Below are 25,893 nucleotides of genomic sequence, written 5' to 3' on the forward strand. Positions count from 1 at the left end.
CGGTACCATGAGAAAGATCCATTGTGCATCAAAGTTATATTAAACAAACGTTATTATCACACGCACACTATGAGTTTCTGATTCTTTGATTCTTGAATAATAAAAATTGGATTTCCAATTCAAGTCAAGTATACTCTAATCCAATATCAAGATATGAAAGTGATGTCAAACAAAGTGATTGATATGATTTGATTATACCGGCGAAAGGCAAGAGAATGAATTCCATAAGATTAATTTTATTATTGGCAATAACTATAAATAACCATCTTAAAATTAAAAGAGGGTTTGCGCACACACACACTCTATGATTTCGCTATTTTGTGTTTAGGTGATTAGAATAGAAAGTGGGCCTATGCGGAGTTGAAAAGTTAAGAGGATCAAAGTAGAGTCGTTTTACCATACACTCACTGAATCGAGAACAACCTTCCTACTGAAACAGTTTATTTTATAACAGAACCTCTAGACGGCTAAAAAGTTGTCCTATACGTTTTTTACTTCCCGAAGGAAGCAAATTGATATGGAGAAATCTTCTCCATCGTATTTCTTGACCATATGTGGATGAAAACCATGACCTGACAGTCATCGCCTTCGATAAAGGCACGTTGCATAGATAATCAAACTAAGTATGTGATTCCTGAGCACACTCCGTGCAGCCTGTAGACACGCAAACCAGTAGCGACTAGTCAGTGATGATCGAGGCTCTGAAGCCGTTCTGTCGTAAGTGTTTCATCATCTACGAGTCTTCTGGCACATCTGTCTATAGCTTCCAGAGCTTCAAGATGATGGCGGGCGGATCCATCGCACAATACTTCACAGGAGTTGACTTGGGCTGTGTCAAAACACAACAGCTGCTTCTCTTGGAGAGGTTGCATATATTTTAGATGCAGTCTTAGCCGTGGTTTCGATACAGTTTTGATAAAACGAAACGCACGTCGAAACCTTTAGTAAAACTTTTATACCTTTAAAAGATTACTAACATTACTAGGTACCAAAAATTTGTAAATCTATTATGAAGAGAATATGGGTGATATTAATGCAATAATATGTTACTCAGAGTATTATTCTGTTCATAATGAAACCAATGTTTTACAGTAAACAGTGCTTCATGAGATTAAAGAAGTTTCCTCATGAGTCGCAGCTGTATTAGAACTATATAATAACAGCTTAAGTTTCTACGCTACGGCTGGTAATACGTGGCTTAGTGGAATTGCATCTGAATAACATACACTTGAAAGTATCTTCTGCGTGTTTAAACCAATTATCGTAAAAAGGCCATTTTCTTTCTTTTCTCACTTTCTTATCTAGTGTGTTATTATCAACTTTGATGTTATATTATTTAAAACAAAAAAGACTTGACTAAGTTTAAGATTGAATTCAGTTTTTATAATTGCGTTTGTTGGCAATACTATAAATTGGATACCTTGATCAAAATAATAATTTTGTAAAAGTCTAACTGAAAATATTGACAAATAATAATACCTAAGTCATTTGTAAAGTAGAAGACGTTTATATTAAATTATGTTGTACATTGAAATGTATATTTTTATTTATTTATAAGACTTTATTTTTCCAAGTAATAACATACTTATAAACAAATGGCGAACTTAGTGCTATAAGCATTCTCTCCCAGCTAACCAGCTAACATAAATTGATATTCTTCTTATTCTTTCAACTTGCAACAAAAACATTGAAATAAAACAACCTCTGTAAACGAATCTACAAAGGTGTCTCGCAGGTTACGACCATATTTTTTTCAACTTTTCACAAAAGCAAATTACACAAAGACGGCAATGGAACAATAAAACACGGCACAATAAAATTTTCTAAGGACGGAATTCGTACAAATTCGTCAGGTTAGCGCGATTGTTTTTAACTGCGGCTCTGCGAAAATGAATTGGAACTTTGAAGCCGTGGGACAAACGCCCTTTGTGTACAGTCAACATATAAATCTATACAAATGCAAGGGAAATTCGCCGCTATCACCAAAGCAATAAGATCTTGAGGATCGTACGTGTGAATGTGAAGCGAGAACGGAAAATGACTGTGAATTTTCTTGTGTTTCACGAGTTTGTTTCTGAATTACTCCTTTATTTGACGTTGGCTAATTACGGTTTTGTGTTTGACAATTTGACAACGTTTATACCTAATTGTGGACAATTGTTTTGTAAAGTTTTATCCGAAACTCCCTTCGTATTCAAATCTCAGGAGAGACTAAAGGTAATTGTTACAAATATCTACAGTCATTTCAAAAATTATATTGATGATTCAGTCCACGATAATAAGAAACGTTTATCTACTTACTATCCTACCCATGTCAAAAAGAACTGTGCGGTTACAATACCATTTTGTGACTCCCCAGACCCTTTAACAAAATGGCATGCTGAGGCATGGATGTTACCAGAGTGAGCTTGAAAGAACGTGAAAAGTGAATTGAGAAATACCTACTATTTAATTTAAAATTTGACGATAAAAAGTTTCTGTGAACGTCTAATTTCTGAATAAATGATTTGACTTTGAGTGAAAGCGACACGACCGCGTTGACAACGGATGAGACTCATCTATTCATAATAGAGTTCCGATTGTGATAGCATTAGCATTGTTCTCCCTCACCTGGACCGCAGGGTTGGCTCGGAAGTACGCGAATAGCGCTCCAGTAATCGCCAGAAGAGCGACTGCATTGAGAGCCAGTTGGAGCACCCTGAATTTGTGCGGGGAGCCTTCGTTGCCGGCGCCGCGCATATCTCGGAGCATCTGTGGAAGATTGTCTGCTTTATATTTTGAACTTCTTTGCGTGTCTATGGTAAACGAAAAACTGGACACTGATATTCATTTTCTTCAAACCAAAGTTACTAATTGACAACAATTCCTAAACAATCACATAGGACTCAAAGTTATTAATAGCTTCATTAGGTAAGTACATGATTAGATTTTTATGTAACATTTAATTTTCAAAACCATTGAATCGTTTCTTAACCTTATTTGTTTTCTTTAGAAATTTCACAAATCACCAAGTGAAATTGATTAATCGATAAACAGATCTATGGAAATGAAACTGAATTCTAAAAATTCCGGAGCCGGCAATGGAGAAAGACGATTGCAAGCAAAAGAACTTTGCTCAGCTAAAGACATCATACTCAAAACATCCGAAAAATAAGTACATAAAAGGTATTATTTTATTCTACTAGCCTCAGGCAAACATAAATCTAATCCGCTGTGAAAATTGATGAGAATACTTTGATCAAAACTATTCGAATAAGTACATCAAGATTATAAAATGTTCTCGATCCACCAGCAGACAATTTGCGGCGGCTATCGATCTGACTAGAACAAGATACAAGTCGTTATGTGGATGCATCGTGTTTCTGTTTGCAGAGGGGAGTCGTGTTGTCTGATTTATTGAAGCTCGACGATGCGAGTATGTTATTTGATACGACTTTACACATTATAAAGAAATGTCTTATATTACGACATTTCTGTCGCCTTTGTACATACTAACACGGCCGACCAATCCATCAAGTACCTAGTTTTTTAGTTTATCATTCATACAGACTAACGCAATGAACTCCAAATCTATGAGATGGATTTTGAAAAAAATTGGATTTAGCACAATCCAAAGGTCTGACTAGTAGACAATGCTTTAAAGATTTAAGTTCCTAATGTTAGTTTTTAAGTTGTGTAATAAAGTTTAAATGTTTATAGATAATGATAAAGAAAAATACGCTTATGAGGACTCTGAAAATGCTAACAGTATTGTGGATTTACGTAAAAGTACATCGGATTTAATCCAGTGAACTGTGAAAGAGAAGTTAGTCGATAACAACGTTGAAATCAGTTGCTCTGAGCGGGAATTACCTCGGTAAGCAAACTGTGTGAGCGCGCGATCCCCTCAGACATTTGGGACTCAATCAAAATCTCCTTTGAAGTCTAGTCTCTGAGGCAGTGGTAAACACTGTAGCTAGGATTTGGAATCAAGTAATTCTTGTGACTATTCTGTATACGAATCAATTGGGAACGATGAGATCTAAGACTGAATGCAGTTCCAACGGGAATAATGCTGTTTGATAACAGCTAATCGCGCATTTGTATATCTCCTGAGTTGTGAATAGGTTCATAATAAATACTGGAAATTATCCTTATCCTTACATAATTTAAAAAGAAGTGCCCCTGTCGCGTCTGTACGCGGTAAACTCAAAAACGACCAGGCGGATTTTTGTACAATTTTCACCAATATACATGGGTGTGGTTCCTGAGGAATGTTTAAGTGTAAAATTAATTATGGTTTAATACGAGCGAAGTTGGGTCCAGCCGGTGCTGTTATATAAAATTGTATGACTACATTGTATGTCTGACTACATCGGGAATGGCATTAACTATTTATTATTGTAGCAACTGCTATTTCTTTTTGGTATACATGATTTATATTTCGTATAGATTACAAAGAACCACTTAATTAAGTAGCTCATCATCTAAGAATAAAATAAATACACAGATTGACAAATCACACAGATTGAGCTAGCGCCAAAGTAAGTTCGAGACTTGTGTTATGGGATACTAACTCAACGTTCTACATTTTATAACAAATACACATATAGATAAACATCCAAGACCCGGGCCAATCAGAAAAGATTTTCCATCATGACCCGACCGGGCATCGCACCCGGGACCTCTCGGTTCTGAGGCAAGCGTTTTACTATCAACTTAACATTTGTCATTGTCGTCATCAAGAAAACCTCGCGAGATATACAAAGATATAAACGAGGCATTCAATAGTAAAATTTATGTATTGTAAAAGGTGCTTTACCTGTCAACATTGACGTTAACAAACCCATGCAGAAAAACGCGAAGCACGCCTTTTTATCTAAACAACGGCGGCGCGCATGTTAAAGTCAAAATTTTTACTGTATTCTGTAATATATGTATGAAATATGACGTGAAATATACATAATGTTATTTCGAAATTCGCCTCCAATAGTACAAGTCTTGAAATTAAGCAACCCTACGTATCTCAGTTATGAAATGTAACAAGATGTTTGTGTTAGATTGGTTACATCCGGGATACCGCCCGCATTGTCAGCATATCTTCAGCGTTCGAGACTGGCTGTGTTCAGGGATACTATGTAGGGAACTATTGCAAAAGTTACTTTTAAGTTCTACAATCGAATACCAGAAAATTGGGAGTTTAATTTACCAACTGTCACTAGTGTGAAGGCCGGGAACACCTGTCACATATTATGTGCGAAGGAAAAATGACAGTAAAATCGGATATTCGCAACAGCGCAGCGCAAAGCTTCGGTCTATGTAATATTAATATTTAAAATTATAATTACCCTAATTTGCACGCATATTTTTGATAGTGAAGTGTTCGAAAACTTAACGATATCGTTCGAAAACTTAGTGTTTTTAACACGGCTGCTACTTCTTTGAAATGTTGAGGGTCACGCTACAAGCTAACCCGAATAAACCATGCAAAATATCGCCATTTTGATATCTCGTGTTTTTCACTATTCATATTCCGTTTTTCACTTACACGCTAAATATGACCTCTAATAATAAGTATCTATACAATAATAACATATGTATCCAGAATCGTTTAGACACGAAGAATTTTAATATATAAAATTAAATAAGCTAACAAAATAAAAGCTAGCAAATAGTAGTTACAGACGTCATATGTGTATCTGAAAGCTGTCGGAGCTTTCCATTTCACGATCCCGTTCCACGTCAACATTTCCAGTTCGTTCGGGCGGCATTTGTGTCAACCGGAGAAAAGCTCTAAAAGCTCTTTACTTTTTTTTTTAATGGAAATCATTTTGAACACTATTTGGAATCTTAATTTGGCCGACTAGACCAACCTTTTTTTAACGTGTGGAAAGACCCTCGTCTCGTCCATACAGCGACGGGGAGCCGGACAGGTACGTGGGACTCGAACCCACCAAAACTAACCTTAACTTCAGGTATATAATACTTTGAGTTTTCTTTATACATTAGTGTGCATGTTCACAATTAAGACAATTATATTCTATTCCAACAAAAACACTTCGCAATACTGGGTTCTTCTGCATTCATCTATACTATTATTATAATGAGGTGCGTTAGTGAGATTCCCATGGGAGCGAAGCCCCGGGCAGCATCTAGTAAGGGATAAAAAATATAAATAGTTATATCTACTTGAATACGTAAAAAATAAATACGTAAATGTATATAAACTAGCTGATGCCTGCGACTTCGTTCGCGTGGCCGCACAATTTTTGGTAAGGAGTCAAAATTATTAGAGAAATTTAATTGTACAGACAAATGTAACGATACCTATACATACAGAAGATGCTAATCAGACTGAAAAAGTATATTTTCTATAGTTTAGCTGAACTATTATGACTCTTCTTCAAGTGTTCCAGATCTACGATTTTTATATCTCAACAGGAAATGCTCATCAGGCTGATTAACTTTTGTGAAGACGTCATTTCAATATTTCCTATAGTTTAGCTGTACCATCATAGTACTCCATCAGGTGTTCCAGTTTTCAAAATTATTTATACCCTATATGTTGACCAGGCTTTATAGCTATACAACAAAAAAGTTTCATTCAAATCAGTCCAGTAGTAGATCCAGTAGATTTGTTTACACACGCTAATCTCTGGAAGATTAGCGTGTGCAAACAAACAGACGAAGAGACTTTTTTTTAAATTCTTATTCTATTACTGATTCTCTATCGATCTCATTTTTTTTATTTAAATATCTTCAATGTACAGAAAAACTTTTTTTTACTGTTTTATTATATGTATTGATTGATGATGTTAGGAAGAATATAAACAACGCCTAAGCATTTAAAAAAAAAAATATTCTATAATTTATGGCCCGCTCGTGGAACTTTTTGTCTATTGCGCGCAAATGTCACTTTCTGTACTTAAGTTGCACTTTTTCAATAAATTGTTTTAACGAGTATTCTCTTTAAATCGTATATTCCCTACAGATGATAACCAAATACAAATAATTAAATGCCCCTTTAATTGATCATTTTACTATGTTTTTGTTCTCATTAAAGTAAAGAACGCAGTTTCACTCCAAAAATCGTGACGTCATAGCACATCACTGTCAAACAAGCACCATATATTTTTTTGTTGTTGACATTAGAAAAATAGGTTAGTTGGATAGAAAGTCCATGAAATAAACTGAATACAGATTTTTTATTGACCTAAACTGACTACAGTTTATTTAATTGACTACTTTCCAATCTCGTCTTTAATTTATTCATTTATTCATTACAAAAGATTTCGGTACAGGTAGGTTAGCAGGGTCTCAACATTTAAGTTAATAAAACCTGTATCTGGTGAGTCCCGCTAATGAAATGTTTATGGCCAATTTTTCACAATACAAGAGTCAATTATAGAATATTTCAATAATATTTCCTTCTAGAAATATTCTATTAATATCTAATTAGACCTACCCATAGAAGAGTTCTAGAATACCTATTCGATTATGCAAAAAATAATTTAGTTTTTTTTTTATAATGGGAGTATTTGGGGCATTCTAGCCCATTACTTGACAGATTAAAAAAAAATAATTTTCAAACAAGTTTAATTTCTGCACCGTTGCTATTTTGCAGTAGCAAGTGCATCTATTGCATCAATACTGTTGTTCGTCTTCGACTGGTATTGCACTTGGACTTGAGCTAACAGCCAACACGAGTCTGATTTTTATCTATCTCAGGTAGTAATCATTTTAAAGAATTTGCTTTTAAATCATATTTTTTCACAATATTCTTACTGTTTTTGAGTATATCACTCTGAACGTTGAAGGTATTTTTTCTTACTTTCTTTTTTCTCCACAGAAAGCCAAAAAAATTGGTATCTAAATCGAAGCGGTGGTGGTGTAATGGTTAAGATCGAAAGGTCCCAGGTTCGAATCCTACTCATGCCACACGAGTTTGTATACCAATGTGACTCATGTATAGTAGTTTTCATCGACCACCAATTGCTTCCTGTGAAGGAAAACATCGTGAGGAAACCTGCACACTTGTTTATTCTTATTAACTTGTGTGTGAAATGGAAAAGGCAATGGCCACTCCATTAATAATGCCAAGAAAGTTGTTGTGTGTGTTTCATTCCACGTAATAACCACGACCCTCAGCTAAGAGGAATACGATGACTATGAAGATGAAGAAGTCTTTTCAAAAAGTGATTGATCACCAAATGATCATGACAAAAGTAGAAACATCATCAATGCATATTACAATAAGGTTTCAACCGCTCAGTAGGCTTAAAGAAAACACTTCGTTAAGAGCAAAGTTCGCATAAATAAGATTTTATGATTAGAAATTCAAACGAACGAGTCCCAACTCATACTAGTTTTCAAAATTACAACATCATAGTTTCCGAGATGAGACCATTAGAGTAAAGACAAACACAACTAAGTTCGTCGACCCCGAGTGTAGACTCAGCTTAATCTCCCAAGGCTTAGCACCCATTTGCTATGAGTATAGAAGGGAATAGAACTGAAATTTTCGAAACAATCCAATTTCAGGTGAAAGATTTATCAAGTACTTTAGAAAGAACAAGTTTTATAAAGTTTCTTATTAGAATCTCGTCTAGTTGCGCCAATTTTTCCAGACTACAAGGAAATAGCCAACAAAGAGAAACAGGAAAGCGGACCTAAAGTTTTTTTTTTAGCTGAAGTAAATGTACCTACAATCGCTTAAATCAACATATCAAAATAACTTGCCCATTATAGTGTAGATTTAGCTCGATCTTGAGTTGGATGCCGAAGAATTGGAGGAGAAAAAGTAGGAAACCAACCCTGGACTCCAATCCTCTATGTTCAAGAAACCAAGAAAATTATCTAAAATGACTGAAGACTTATTTTTATTTCAATGAACAGTGTTTTTGGTTGATATTTTAGCTCTTGTAGTTTACTTCTTTGTAGATTATTTAGCCTGAAGGCCTACGACAAAACATAACCACTATACCACCACACCACACTAACTTCTTCTTGGCAGCCCCCCTGATCAGCATTTTAACAAAGAACAGTTAAGGTCTGGCAATTCCTCAGCAACACAGAGTACTTCAGTACTCACAGTAGCTGGAATCCTTATGAATTTGGCCGTTAGTCTGTCTGTCAGGTTACTTTGCTGCCACCTTGTATTTTAAGAAGGGAAAATATGTTCGTTTTGTTGTCCCTGTCCAGATCTTTCTGTATGTTACCAAATGACGCAAAATAAAATTGCATACCTACGTTTCCACGTCACTTTCTTCTTTTCGTAAATTAATCCACAAGTTATGTATTTTATTTCCATCCAAAACAATAAATATAATAAAAGTTAAATTTTGTAGGAGAAGATTTACTGAGAGAACATTTACTTTGCGATAATTTCGCAGAATAAAACTTCTAACAATATATTATATATAGTATGACGTTAGTCATCACCAAGATTTGCGAATATTGTATTATAACCATAGATTGTATTATTTTACAAACTGCATGAGAGATGCAGCTAGCTGCCTACTTTTATATATTTTCTATTTCTTCTAATTTTGTTGTTTATACATTTATGTTTTTTCTATAGCTTCGAAAACTAGCGTAAATGCGCAGGTTAATGTTAACGGTTACGACAAAGTTGACCGCTACAATCCACTAATCCTAAATATTGTCATTGGCACTGCTTGCTTGATACAAATCTGAAGAAAACATAGCTAGAAATGGAGTCATGGCAAGTAGCCAGTCAGTCGCAAGATTGGTTTGTCACATTCATTATAAGGGATTTAAAACTTTCGTCTTGAAAGTTTCACTCCTTTCTGAAGGGCTCGCTTGAGTGGCATTATCGCAACTGTGTAATGGAACTTCTTCAAGCAAATTAAACGTTTTACTGCCTTCAAATCGCTGTTCTTACTTCGATTCTGCTTGGAATTTGGACGTCCCAGGACTTTAATTAAATAAAAAAGACGAGGTACTAGCGAACTTATAACGTAAGTAGGTACTTGGCTGTACTAAAAAAAACTATAGGTACATAATTTTCGTAATTCGTGCAGTGCGTAAATTTCTTTATTGACTAGCGTATTGACTGACTTCAGAAATTAGTTGTTCTGTTTGATGTTTTGAAAAATTGTCTACAATGGCACATAACTATCGACAAAATAATAAAATATTGAGAAATTTTGTAGGATAGATCCCTAGGCTCTGCAATTAACATATATGATATGCATATTTAAGAAAACTTAAATATTTATATTCTGACAATGTTTCCGTGTGTCTCATCTGTTCTAACAGACGCGATGTCAAGGAATCTAATACACTCCGCTCGACTGCGCATCGGTAAACCCGCTGAACTCATAGACAGGACTACCAGTAGTCTATTCCCTTTGTCTTATGACTGTGGCTCTTTGATTAAAGCAGTGTTTACTCTGTGGATACGTTCCCCTTACAAGCTCAGTTGATCTGAGTTTCTCCATCTTCATTAATTACATTCTTGACCAATCAACTGTTGCAAAGGAAATAAGTTTTAATTATCTTCGATAGATTAGTCTTTTTAGAATGGGATATTCTTTTGAGGTATTTTAAAAATAAATGTTAGCAAAACCATTTGATTACTCGATTTTTCTTTTCAATTTCCTTTCATTTTCCTTTAAAGATTACATTTTATGTACTGAATAAAATTTTTTACAGAATTACAGATTAAAATGTGCTGTAACAGATATCAATAGGACCCTTTAAGTGAAACCTTAAAAGCGTTGAAAGGTTTTTATGTAACAAGATATATTTTAAGACAAAACAATATATACATTGTACCTAAACCCATTAATGTAATGGAAGAGTGCCTCTTGGTTTCTGTCTTGATTTAAAATCCTATGGCACTGTTCCATAATTAATTCCGTCTAATAGTTTTTTCGTGAAACTGTAAGAAATATCCACGTATTATCCATTATATAACGTTTATGATTTAGTGGGCCTATGCTTTGTATTTATTTTTATCCAACAAATGATATTCACGTTAAGTCATACGAGTAACAAGCTTCACAAACACCTGACATGTACGATCAAGGATTCCAATTAAAGTTTGAAATTTACACAGAACATTTTCATTACTATTTTATACCTAACTCAGTTTTGTACGTAACTGGCCCAGACGAGACGAAGCCAATAATTGCCAGACTCTTTTACTACGATTTGAATTCGACGCGAAATTAAAAAATAGACATACGAAGCGAGTTCAAACGTAAAATAAAGATTAAAGATAAACATTACGAAATATTTTCATATTTGAGGCGCAAAAGGAGGTAATAGTGGACCCTTGGATCCAATATTTTTTTTAATCCACAAAACAAGAGATTGTCCAAATGATAAAATATTTTTTACATAATTTATATATTTTTTTAAACTTAATATTTATGTCAATATTTCTGATGGGATATAAAATATTAGCTATACCATAGTATTTACTTGGTCCAATGGTTTATCTCATAAATTAGTATATATTCAACTAGCTTATGCTGGCGTCTTCGCCAGAGAGATTTCCCACGGGAATATTATTTTTTCCGGGATGAAAGGCACCCTATGTCCTTTTCCGTACTTCACACTACATGTACACAAAATTTTAAGACAATTGCTTGAGTAGATAAAGCAAATTAAGAGGTAACACACAAAATTACTTTCGCATTTATAACATTAGTAGGATACATCCATTTCATCTACTGCGTAATTAATGTCGTCAGAAACAAGCCACAATTCTAACAAAGTGCTTCCAGCGCGCGCCATTTTATTTGCGCACGTGCAGCAAACATTGCACTACGGTTTCATTGCGGCTCTAAAATACAGAAGCGAATGAAGCAAAGTGCAGATTAACGCAGCGGAATTTTATAAAAGTTGACATTCCTAATCCATTTCAATGTTGATGCAGACCAAAGGAATATCAGTAAATTGTATTGTTAGTGTATAATTGTAATGCAATGCCACTGGTACGCCTGGTATTACAGGTGTGGTAGTAAAATGTTGATTAAAAATAAATTGCTTTTATTTTCTCCCCAATTCTGATTATAGATTTCGTAAAGCTGCAAAAGGATTTCAAGGTTTGCTGAGAAGGCAATCTTGTCTACGGTCAAAATTTTCTTATTGTCTTATTTAATACAACTTATTTTTCAAATAAAAATATACGTGTATATAACTAACCTTTAAATATTTACTAAAAGAAAACATTACACTAAATCAAAGCTTACCTATAAAATTTATTGCCAGTGTTGTGTACCAGGTTGCACTGCAGTAATATTTATTCTGTTTCGGCTTGATAGCAAACGTTTAGTGCGGCCAAATTTTATAGTAGTTTTATTTCCTCAGTTCTTTTGTTGCACTATTAAACTAAATTCTGTTCGGTGAATTCGCTAGGAAATCGCAGTTGGCTAAGTTGAACTTGTTTACGAATACATAAACTTTTAGCGCTAAGTAAATGGTTTTTCTTAAGCGACAGGCGCAGCTTCAAACGGAGAAAAATGTTCTTAAGTTGTACTTCTGTTCTATTCGTTTTAACTAATTTTTAGATAGGTTATTTTTAAGTTAAAAAAATTAAATAGAAGTTTTATTTTTCAACCGTTTCAATCTAAATTATTTTTATTTGTTTAAAATAAGCAAAGTAATAGTCATTTATTCAGTAAAGGCTCGTGTATGTAAGTCATTTATAAGAGTAAGTCAGCATAAGCAAGGAGTATGCAAGACTTACACTAGTAAATGAATAATTTTATCCACTTACCCTGTGATGAAGAGACATGTTGCTTCCATTCTGGAACCTTACGATGGTCTGCAATGACGCCGGCGTCGACATGCTCTTCGTAATGGACGAGTTGCCGGCTTCCTTCTCCTGTTGTTCTTTTAGGAGTAATCCTCGTGCTATCTTAGCATTTAGACTTTTGTTCACGTGCTGATGTGGAAGCAACGGGGCTTCCATTGTCTTTGTCGTGTAAGAGGGAGAAGATGTCTGACTAAACGAGTCAGACGAAACGTTTGAATCTTGTCTCACGCTAATATTTGAGCTGGAACTTGGTGATTGTTTCATTGCGCTTTGGGGCAACGGAGCTGGAGTGAACGGAGTATCAGGTATTTTTTGAGGAGGTCTTCTTGGGACTGGCGGTTGTGGGTTTTTGTTGCAATCCAGTCGTGGTTGTGGCGGTACTGGGACCACTGTGCGTCGGTTGCCGTTTGGATCAGTCGCAGGGCTTGTAGCGGCTGGTCTGGGTGGAGTCGGAGGGGGCACCCTTCTGGGTGGTTGTGGGGAGGATCTGCGGGGTGGCGCGGGTGGTGGTACTGGTAGTGGTGCGGGGGTGACGGGTGCCGTGCGTTGCGGGACGGGAGGCGGTTGCGTCTGGATTGGAGGCGGCACGATTTGTGGCTGGATCTGTTGCGGTGGCGGCTGCAGCTGTAACAACTTTGGAAGTTAATATCCAATAGTGGTATTCAAGATTTTAAATGAAAAATAAACAATTGCTCTTCTTTTCTTAGGGTTGCCGTGCGTTGTTTTGCAATAATGACTTTCTTTGCAACATGGGACGATTAAAGTTTTTCATATATATTTCACAAAGAAGCTGACACTCTTTGTAATGTGACTTTTATCACCTGTTTAAATTTTTTGCTTTAGTAGGAGTTAAGTCCTTAACATATGTTCAATAAATTAACTTTAGTAAAATATAAATGGTGGACATTTTAATATCTGGCTTTTTCTACCAGTAAGGATAGCCCGTTACCTTCAATATGGGCCTTGGTGGCGCTAGTCTAGACGGTGGACAGTACGGTAGCGCGTCTGATGGACAGTAGACGAAGCCCGAAGGTCGCTGGGGCTGCGGTGCGCAGGCAGCGGTGGAATGTCGGCGAGGCGTGCCCGCGCTCGGCCGGAGTAGTTCCAGGAGTTTCTCACCGGGAGTCGCTGCTAGACTGCCGGCGCGACCGCATCTAGGACAAATAAATTTAAATTAATTTTGAAAATATAATTATTTACATACATCACATATTCAGTGAGGCAGTTGTAAAATCATTGCCCAATTCCGAAATGTAGTGATTCTTTTTTTATTTAAACCTTGCGCTTTGTGGCGTCACACTTCTGAATGTAACCTGGAACATGCCAATGCGAGGGAGAGATAAAGGGGTTCTGCTCTGCGCAATGTTTTGAATAAGAAATAGCGAATCCAAGTTTGCTTTTGAATTGACTTTAGTTATTGTTGCGGGAAACAATTGATTGTTGAATTCTGAACTGGTGGTCTAACTGCTCTATTCAGTTTCTAGTTTCGATTATATCCAATGCATGGGGCCGGAAATTGGGTCTTTAATTCTTTAAGAAGTATCTGTTTATCTATAGACTAAGAGCATCATCTTAAAATGTTATGAATGGAGGCAATCTGCAGAATCATTATGATCCATAAACTCGATAATCGTGTGAATTTCTGTAACCTTTCGCTATATTTCCAGTACATTGAATCCTGTACAAAATTCCGCTCACATTTACACATCATTACATATGAGTTTTGTTTCTGTATCAGTTGTTTGAGATAACAGCCTAAAGGGCTTTAAATTACGCGAATATGTAGGACGATTACCCTGTAGGCATGTTGGATGAGACAAGAAAATTATTCTTTAGAGTACCCTTTTTAGATAGATACCTATTTTATGTTGCTTTTTACAGTCTTTTAAGGGACGGGCCCTTGTCACTGCCACTGTTTTTTTTGTCTGTCTGTAGGTTTTACGAAGTTTTTTAGAGAAATCTTTTAAAAAATATATTTAGGTTTCTCCGAAATTGAGGTCATCAAGAAGAGCCATTTTTGATGTCCATGCTATTAGCTGAATTCTATGAGGGGGTTACACCAGTAAATTTTGACATTGACTTTAACCTGTGCAGAAAAACGGAAGATACGCTATTTTGTGTAAACGTCGGCGGCGCGCAAGTTAAAGTCCACTTTGAAGTTGACTGGTGCAACTCATCCTAAGTAAGTTTTATCTTACTATATATTCAAAACGAAACAGGTAAGCTTTGTCCAAAGAGCTATATCACATACTTAATCACAGCATAGCTAGATAACACATCTGGTGGACGAGCACCCATCAGACAGTAGCCACATTTCCCATTCATTGAACCACACTCACCGGTGTAATGAATGTCGTGGACGTTATTACCGTCAACTGTGATTGTGCGGTCACTATGGTAGACTCATCATCCGGAATATCCTGTACATTCACTATACTATATACACTTTAGAATTGCAATGTAATGTGAAAATAAATTGTGGCGAATAGGATTTGAAGCCTAATTCTATTGCAACCGATAGTCACATTGTACTTCCCTGAGCTTTTCAAAGAAAAGCAGTGGCGAGATACTAAAAGACCAGAGTCGACTTGCTAAAAAGAAGATGAGTTGCGAAGCATTTAAGCTTTGAAATTGTTGCCATGCTACCTATATAATAAGGACGTAATGCTTTGTAACATTGAATCTATATTTCATTGGAGCGTTTTCATGGTTCTTCCACTGCCATAGAGCACCGGCGCCGGTCCTGAGCTTGCTCTCCTATGTTTTGACATCCACTTCACATGTTCTAATGTTGTCGGACCATTGACACGTATATCTAAATAATTTGCAGCATTGAATACCTAATACCTACTACCTACTACTGAATTCCATACTAAAACTTGTAGTTGTCTTGTACGGTGACGACCTCGGTGGCGCAGTGGTAAAGTGCATGCCTCTGAACCGAAAGGTCCCGGGTACGATCCATGGTCATGATGGAAAATGATCTTTTTCTGATTGGCCCGAGTTTTGGATGTTTGTCTATATATGTATTTGTTATTAAATATAGTATCGTTGAGTTAGTATCCCATAACACAAGTTTCGAACTTATTTTGGGGCTAGCTCAAACTGTGTGATTTGTCCTAATATATTTATTTATTTATTTTTACAATGGAGGCACTAAACGAGGCCATCGATAGAACCATAAGCGTAGCCATTTATTGTTCTTATATATTAGACTCTACAAGAAGAAGTTGTTGAATCAGCTAAAGTCTCCATTTGTGTTGTACAGAATCATAATTTTCAATTCCAGTAATACAAGTCTTGTAAGTATTGTCATAAGCAAACTGGTGACTATGTAAACACAGCGTATCTAAGATCTCGCTCGTCTCGGCAACTGACGCGAGATTAATAAACTGTCACCGGCACTTTAGGAAATCACAAACAATCCCATATACATAGCTACAGATGATCCTGTACTTGGAAACCTAATAAATTAGACACAGGTGTTGTGTTGTGGCACTAATTATGTTACAATATTGTTCGGTTGAGTGATGGTTTTTATACAACAAAGTGGGCAAGCTGGCGTCCAGCCCACCTGACACGTGGCGTCACCGCAACCTAAGGTACTTTTAAACTAGGGGTGTCACACTCGCTTTATACATATAGTAGCCTAGGGTCTTTTGCAATCTTTTGTCCTTACTGGTTACCTTTGTACCTATATACCTTTTACTGATACTTTAGTGGTAGAAACTACAGATATTTCCAAATTAATTTTGCCGTCCTTCGGCTCCTCTGCCTACCTTTCTAATCGACATTTTTTTCCAGGGTTTTGCAACCCTCAAACATTTGATAATTTTTGAGAATACGTCTGCAACTTACTCGTGGTTTCACTATTATGATCTTCCGAGCTCGGTGAAATTAGCCTCGAACAAGATTTAGGTAAGCTGATGCTTGTCTAACACTGTTACTTGGTAATGAAAATACTGTTTATCGGCGTAAGATGAAATCTTCGGCCAAACTGGTATGATCTCGATAGCTCAGTGGTTAAGGGTAAAATCGAGCGGAAATCGAACCCACGCCGGGTTCGATTTCCGCTCGATTCCAGATTTTGTTCATCTCATTATTATTTTCAAAATATTTCCAGAACTTGGCCATATAAACATACAACAAGAACTGCTAACGCTACACACTCACATAACACACACACACACACGAGTTCCAAGTTCCCCCACATTGTAGGCAACTTTCTGCGGAACTTTGGCTATTAATCATTGGTAATGTCATCGGACAAATTTGCGGAGTGACACAGTGATATTGCTCATTTAATTGCCGCAATGTTGTTATTTGCTGGATTTATTTCTGTGACTTTGCGTGAAGTTCTTTTGTCGCCGGCAATTGTCACAGGGTCAATTGCACCAGTCAAATTTGACGTTGACTTTAATCTGCGTGCTGCTGATGTTTATACAAAATGGTGTACTTTGCAGCACTTTTCTGATGCGCAAGTTAATCTTAACGTCAAAGTTGAACCTTTACAATTCCCTGCACTAACCTAGCTGCATTTAAACAAATAAAGCTTTCAATTAATCTAAGTCATCGACACGAGAAAACCTTGATCATATTCCAATCCACACTTTTCGAACTGTCTCCGAAGAAAGTAACAATGAATCTGGGAAGTTTGTTAAGGGAATTTCCCAATTAAATTTTACTCAGAACTTGTACCTACTCGTGGAAGTATAAAGTTTGGAGTTCCGACGGATTATGAATACATTATATAGGATTTGAAACAATAAAAATCGGCTGAGTGTGAATTGTACTATTGAATAAAGTAAGTTGTACGATCTTACAAAGTGTAATAATTTGTAATGATGTCTCTCTAAGTTTTGCGTGTTTCTTTTGGGTTTCAGTTCAGTTCAGTCACCGTAAAAACATACCGAAATATCGAAGATTCAGCTGGCCGATTTGAAACCGGCAACTTCCTTGACTTTAACCCTCATTGAGAATTATATCAGCTGTCAAGACCCCTTAGTCGCTTCGTACAACAGCCACAGGAGAATATGGAGTGAACTTCAGCTATTATTCGAAGGGTTGAACGATACGCCTCAAGTCGCTACCAGGCAACCGCCATCTTTTACGTACATCTCTTAATGCCATCCAGGTCCTAAATTCATCTACATCGCAAATTCGTACCATCAAATCAACTTTTATCACGATTTCAGAACGAACTGCTATTGAATAGTTCCACAAGAATTGATGATAGACCAGCTCAGCTGGCGTTCACAAATTGATAACCGCTCTAGAAGTCCACAGCCCACAAGAAGACAAGAAAAGAACAAACCTTCCCTTCCCAGGGTCGATGTCGTCTGCAGAGTCCGGCTGCAGCTGCATGCCGCCTTGGGCCCACGTCACTGTCAGCCAGTCTGGAACAAGACAACATTTAAAATAAAACAATTTTTATTGAAAAAAATAAATAAATAAAATCGGCTAAATGCATTCTTTATTCTGACAATAATAGCTTACTTGTGTCAAAAATTATAATTAAAAACAAATAATAGACCTATTTCTCCTGTTACTCATAACCAAAGAAGGAAACATATTACTCAGACCTTTAACAATGTCTACGGGACCTTTCTAAATCTACGAGTACCTAGCTAAATATATTCCCTCACATGGAAATCTCCGCGGACACCGATTTCCCTACAGAGTTCCGGGGAAAAGCTGATAAAAGTCTGCATATTTCATATTTTCCTAAACTCGCCCAATGTTGTGTCGTAAGTATATCGAATGTGTATTAAAAATATTTGTTACAGTTGGTCGAACTAGTCAATTTTGATATTAACCTGTTACAGATATACGCAAAGTACGCCATTTTTTCATTCTATACGTCGGCGGCGCGCATGTTAAAATCAACGTTAAAGTTGACTGGTGCAACTCACCCTTCGTTATTGGTTACTAGCTTTTGCCAGGGGCTTCGCCCACGTAACTTTGTTGGTTCGTCTGCTCGTAACTTATTATTGTCGATATCTGAGGTTCTAAGCCACGTGTCGTGAGAAAACCTATAACAGATTTTAAGTTAGATCATCCGCTATACATCTGTGAAAAGCGCATCAAAAACCAACCAGTAGTTTTTGCGTAATGCGCGAACAAACAACAGACAGACAAAAATTCTAAAAAATATATATTTTAGCTTCTATTAGTAGTAGTATTAAAGATCTCCCATAGTTATTTTTCAATGCAATGTTTGTAACATTGCTCACCTTCAGTTTTAATGTATGTATGGATTTAAATATAAACTTAATGCGCGTTGTGTGCTTGTGTGTGTTGGAGAAGAATTGGAAATGGCAAAAAATGTAAGGGCAGGACATTGAAAAATAATAAAATCTAATTCATCTTATGTAATTTTGTTCATGTTAAAACTCGTATAACTCACTTTTAACTCCCGACGCAAAAAGAGGGGTGTTATAAGTTTGACCGCTAAGTGTGTCTGTCTGTGTACGTGGCACCGTAGCTCATCGACGGGTGTACCAATTTGAATACGGTTTTTTTTTATTTGATGGCAAATTTTTATGCGGTGATTCTTAGATATGTTTGGTTTTGGTATGTTCGGTCAAAATCGGTTCAGCCGTTGAAAAGTTATAGCGAAATGAATACTAAAAGTCGGGGTTTTGATTTGTCTAACAAATAAACTTGAGTTAAACTCATATAACCCACTTTTCTGTTCATGATATCAGTTTTCTAGTTATGAGAGTTAGGTGTTATTTAACATTTATCTCTTTACCGAATAAATCTTGAAAGTTAAAACATCTCTCACACACAGTCCCACCCATTGCCCTCCACGTGTATTCAGTTGGATCCTAGAGCTGTTCCTGACATCTTGTTAAGAATTTTGAGTTATTGTCGACGTAATAAATGGGAGTTCCGAGTTAAGGCGTGTATGATATCACACAAAGGGCCGGTTAGGACAGCTAACCAGCGTCCGCTACGCTATATTTTTTATTCTAATCATACTATTATTATAAAGCGTTTGTGAGTTTGTGACTTTGTACGTTCGAGGTGGGTAATCTCCGAAACTACTGAACCGATTTCAAAAATTATTTCACCATTAGAAAGGTACATTATCCAAGATTGCTATAGGCTAAATAAAAAAACAATCAAAATCAAATCATTTTTAATTGCTTAAATAGGGTAGGTTAATACAATATCCACATGATGGTTTAGAACAAGCCTATTTAGCCGTTGTCAACACCATGCAAATGTTAATAATGGCATATTTAAAAAACTATAAAATGACATCAGATTAAGATAAAATGTCACTTACATTCTACATGTATGTTAATTAATGTCATTGCAATCCAAAAAATCTTTGATTGTGTAAAAACAATTATCAAGAAGCCATTAATTTAATTGTCTTTTAAAACGATTTAATGGCAATTCGCGTATGAATTTTGGTATATTTTATCTCAAAATTCCCACGGGAGCGAAGCCCCGGGCAACATCTAGTGCCATATTGTCGGGGTTTTATCATGGGTTGGATAGTAAATAGGCACTAGGCAGTAGGTAGTAAAGTCAGTTTATTATAAAACATAAGGTAAGACCTAGAATAATTAAATATAAATTAAAAACCCAAAAATAGAGATTGATGATACATTGTATATATTCACAATAAATGGAGCACTTACCCTTATTGGGTCTGTTCTTAATATTTTATTTAATAATTATAAATTTATCACGGCCACCCTCTTGCCTTGCTAGCTTGATCGGACAGCTAGCAGCTTGATCGTAATGTTTACGCGTCAAAGTGTTCGAGCGGATTTAGAATTTTAAAATTTATGACAGTCGATCCAAATGTGCCAGCACAGGCGAAATACATCGAAAGAGATTCCAAACAAAGCATAGCTGCGTTACAATATAAAGCTGATATATCTGGGTGTCAACCATAATTTCCTTGTCGGATATTCACCTAAAAATCTATCGATGAACGGCAAGATATTTATTAGCTATATACCAAGGATTTGTAAATGTCTGGTTGAAAGCAGCCTGCATCCACAACTTTGTTCAGGTCACCAGACCACCTGGTTGGTGGGTGTTGTATTCTGCGCATGCTCATTCGAAGTCGCCATTGGAGAACCTTTCTGCCCATGTATTAGTTCTCCCAGCTTTTCTCGCGTAGTGTTCGGCTAATATGAATATTTTTACTTAGAAGCTGTGTACACATTTAGATTGATACCATTTGCCTCAATAAAATATTCTTTGAATGTCACTGCCACTTCGAAAAATAAATCCAATGACGGTAATTTTCATTTTTCAACGAACGTCGCCATTTTTATAGCTACGCAGTATAGCTTTTGGTGGATAGGTGTCCTCAACTTTGGTTGCTAACGAAATCGTACACCCGTTAAATAAATCAATGAATGAGTGTTATGTAATCCCGATACGAATAAAAAATCACCTGAGGCGCCATTTTGAAAATGTCTGACCGGCCGAAAACCGATGACGGATTGACGCGGGAAAATTATATCGAATGAAAATCATTTTTGACTTTTCACGAGCAGATTCGGAAGATAGTTAATAAGACTTCTTATTTGATGTAAATATCGCCTTTAAGTTTCATTGCGGTGGTGGTACATCTCCATTTCCTCATGTGGATATTGTATACTATACACGACTAAGGTATAAAATGGCTTAACGCCTCGTAATACTGGAACACCACACAACAATACTTAAGCAATACTTACATTCTTGCGCAGATCTGCGCATCAAGAGCATTTTTTGTTTTCTTCTATTGTTAACAAATATGCATATAGGATAATAGTTTGTTTTAGGTGATTCTTGGTGGTCTATTTTTGAAACAGAGATAACAATGAATAGCCGACAACGATACGGAATAAAGCATCGCACTTCCATATTTGTATTCAAAATAACAGACGCGAGTCACTTTTAATTATAATTAATTTGTAAATTTCAAAATGATTTTTTTTATTTCTATTTGCTTTTACGTTGCCTTTTGTTTTCATTTGCATTATCAAACACACAATAGCCAAATACCCAATTAAATTAATTAAAAAGGGCTTTAACACAAGGGATCAAATCTCAATCGGCGCCATGGCAACACCCATTGTGGTCCAAATAAATATTTTCCAAGTTAAATTAAATTATTTTGGCGAAAACACGAAATAAAATGCTTCATTGGTATCTTTAATGCTCTTCTGTAAAAAATATGGCTGACTATAAAAAATATGGCTCGTTAAGTTTGAATACTCTCAAACTTACTCTTTTATTATTGAGAGGTAAATAAATGACTTATTTTAAGAATCTCCATAAATTAAAATAAATAATAATGCTCGGTCTCTCTTTGAATACATTTTTAAGTCACCGGTTATATTCGGAGCTGTGACGCCTGAAGCACGGGGTCAGCTTAAAAAAAAACTTTCAAATTTTAAAAAATATAATTTAAAATTTTGAAAGATTTGGCTGTGATTTTCAACCGGCTTCCTGACATCAACGCTCCTTTCTCACCTCGTACGACATCTGCGGGAGGATATGGTGTGGCCTGAATGCCGAATGTGTCTCTTATATAGGCCAGAGTAGCCTACATTCCGATGTCTGTGGGGTTAATCAGAATAACCACATACATCTACATATGTACGGACTCTGGCTTATGAAACTATATTACATTCAGTTAAAATCCTTACATACTGTATGTTCGCGATTCGACGATTCGACTCGAAAAATACTGAACAGATTTTCATGCGGTTTTCACCATTAGATAGTGTGATTTCTGAGGAAGGTTCAGGTGTATAATTTATTAAGTTTTTACCCGAGCCAAGCCGGGACGGACCGCTAGGTAAAAATAATTTGATTTTTATAATATCATATAGAATAACCATGGTTTTAAACTATTTTAACCGACAGCTTCTTCAAAAGTGTAATTAAAAGAGAAAAAAACAAGACGATACACAATATATACACATTAAAAGCACGCGAACAATTTTACGGACAATACAATAATCCAACACTCGTAAAAACCCCGTAACATATTCTTAAAAAATAAATCCGTATAAACCTTTCCAATGCTTTTATGAAAATCGTCTGGACATTATGCAAGCTGCGATGGGAAAACGACCGATTTGTCAAAATGTCTCCTTTCTGTTCTAATAGTTCACAAAATACGATAATTACTATGATATAGGTAATAAGGTAATTACTAAAATATAACATTACATCGATACCACAACTTAATCTCTATGCAAAACATGTTTTAAATTTTTCGTACAATGAAAAATAAAAAGCGGACTTTTTGTAAAGCGTCCCAGTTTCGGCTCTATTCGATTTGCAAGATACGAAGATTTGAAGAGGGTCAGATGAAGATACCATGGGATCGCGTTAGAAAAAAGAATATTTTGGAGGGTTCTTGTCAGAATCCTGTCAAAAAGGAAAAGCCTCTTTGATGAAACGAAATGCGTCTGCACGAAAAATAAACATTTTTTTTGTTTAATTATGCAACGATAGTAGATATTACTATTTTTATTTGAGGCGTGTGATTAGGTATAATGAGGATTGGATATTCATTCAACTAGAAAATATATATACCCACTCAAGCTCCCGTGTTTCTTTGCATTGCATTTGCCGTTTTGAAATTACGACCAGACGCTAGCTTGACGTTAACCCTCTTTGGGAATACTATTGTTTTATTAGTAGTTTCGTACGACATCTAGCTGAACAAATGGAGTGGTCTTATACTAGGGCGGCAGTACCCATAAAAAGTCTATTAATTTAAACCACGTGCCCTGCTCACCGGGAGACCACTTTATATCCTGTGACAGAAAATTCCACTGACCTCATTACATAAATTTACTGGATTGAAATATAACTGCTGACGATTCGATGATGTAGTGTAGTATCAGATTTATCGGCTCGTGTTTGTAAGATCTTGTCTTCTATTCTGATCCTCTATGAACTACAGAAGAAGCAGATTAGAGGACAAGGTAACCGGAAAAAAACCTTATTTTTTACCTATACTTTTGTTTTCTCGGCATTTCTCAACAACAGCCCATAGTCATATAATGTTCACATTATAAATTAATAATTATGAAAGTAAAACATACTGTGTATTAAATTGTGTACTGTCCAGTAATCTTCATTGTCTGCTTTGAAGCGCCGCAAAATTTCCTTTCTCTTTTCTTCCAAATAGTTGGAATAATAAAGTTTAATCAAAATTATTTTAACGTCTGTGAAATAGAAAAGTTATGTGCGCGTTTCATACCTGTTAATTAGTTAGCGGGTTGACGTCAGGCAGACGGCCAATCATAAAAACACAGTCGAATCTTCAAAATTAAAGAAATACCTTTTTTATAACACGCACAGAAAGAGAGAGATAAATAAATAAATAAATATATTGAGACGAATCACACAGATTGAGCTAGCCCCAAAGTAAGTTCGAGACTTGTATTATGGGATACTAACTCAACGATACTATATTTATATAATAAATACATATATAAATAAACATCCAAGACCCGGGCCAATCAGAAAAAGATCATTTTCCATTATGACCCGACCGAGGATCGAACCCGGGACCTCTCGGTTCAGTGGCAAGAACCTTACCACTGCGCCAAAGAGGTTGTCGAAAGAGAGTTGAGTTTAAACGTAGGACTTTCAAAATTAACACTGACTACTAGTGTTGAGCAGGTTGTGCTGGCGACCTATGAACCTAACCTACTCTGAATATCAGAGGTTTTCTTAAAGAACTTTCAGTATGGACTGAATTCTGGGATAGGTCCAGACTGTGAGGTCCTGTGCGTATTATTTGTCGCATTTCTGTGACACACATCGTAGTACAGAGTACAGAGTAAATCATACTAGAGTATTCGCACAGGTGGTGACTGAAAAAGAATATTATTCCGTAGACTGTCCAGCAAAGTACGTAGTATTAAACATGTCGGCGGCAGTCCCTTCGGTAGGTAAACCACTTCGTTTTAACGCCGTCCGCTACATTGAGCAATGAAATGGGATTGAATTGAATTGGATTAAATTAAACTCGCGCTGTTCACGCCGATGTTGGAAAAATATCAAGTGACATCAGTCTGCTCGAGTAACATCGACAATTTGTTTTTCTGCTTCTCTCTCTCTCTATCCCTTGAAATGGACGCGGCTGTGAGTGCAAAATCAGTGCAAATGAATGTTTTACTAGGAACAATAAAGTTTTATAGTAAAAATCGTCATCCATAATCATTTTATGTTTGATTGAATTAATTTTCCACAACAGCTAGGTAGTCGTATGTATGTATAAACATTGTATAATAGTACGTAGGTATTGCAAAATCACTTGTATTCAGGTATACGAAATTATGAAGTAAAATATTCCAAGAAAACTTTTAGCGCATTTATTTTAATTTGAAATTGATAACCAGATATTGATGGGATTCTGCGGGCGGTAACAGGCTGCCATCGACAGGAATTTGTGGAAGAAGGAAGGCGAGGCAAAGGCCCATCAGTGGGACACATCGACCGGCTAGATAAAATAAAAATGATAACCCATCAACGTTGTTTGTTTTCGATCAAGGGAGGGCGCCACTGTACTAGTCACAGCCCTAACTCGTGTCATTGTCCCCTCAGGTCCTGATAAACGATCTACTATAATGTATTCACCGGTATGCAATACTGCGAGCTGAGCTCGTAAAGCTTGCCTATTAAACCGCGACATAAGCCAATTTATAACTATATTGAGGGTAGAAAATTAACGTTTATGCCTAAGAAAAACCTCCAAAGAGACGACTAAAATGAGGGTTCAATTGGTTGCAATTACCTTCAACTTTCTATTAAAAAAAATTATCAAATTCGATCATCATCCCTCTCTCATCTACTGAACGTCGGAACCCAGGGTTAACTTTCTTCAGGGATCTATTTGGAAGTATTTGGAGTGTCGCCGACTCTATTAAACTTCACATATACCAATGCTAAGTTGGATAAATAAATTTTCAACATTCATATTATTATCATAAGTTTTGTTTTTCCAGCCACAGCGAACATAAAAGCGTCGAGACAGGGGTTTGCCTTTCTAATTCTTTGCCAATCGCCAAAAATATGTAAATTGTTTTTTGTTATATCTTGGGAAAGACGTTGGATAATAAAGTCAAAGCTTTCATTTA

The 25,893-nt window shown here is 36.1% G+C and overlaps 1 protein-coding gene across 1 annotated transcript in view; it reads right to left on the reverse strand.

Moving 5' to 3' along the window:
* Positions 1-25,893, reverse strand: part of Corin (corin) — an 89,980-nt gene that overhangs the window by 43,704 nt on the left and 20,383 nt on the right. The window contains exons 3-6 of the mRNA XM_053752947.2: positions 18,084-18,165; positions 13,719-13,923; positions 12,731-13,393; positions 2,611-2,751 (exon numbers count right to left, since the gene is read on the reverse strand). Coding sequence (XP_053608922.1) covers positions 2,611-2,751; positions 12,731-13,393; positions 13,719-13,923; positions 18,084-18,165 — 1,091 coding nt within the window. The remainder of the gene's footprint in view (positions 1-2,610; positions 2,752-12,730; positions 13,394-13,718; positions 13,924-18,083; positions 18,166-25,893) is intronic.

This window comes from Plodia interpunctella, chromosome 2 (assembly GCF_027563975.2).
Source record: "Plodia interpunctella isolate USDA-ARS_2022_Savannah chromosome 2, ilPloInte3.2, whole genome shotgun sequence".
Taxonomy (NCBI): Eukaryota; Metazoa; Arthropoda; class Insecta; order Lepidoptera; family Pyralidae; genus Plodia; species Plodia interpunctella.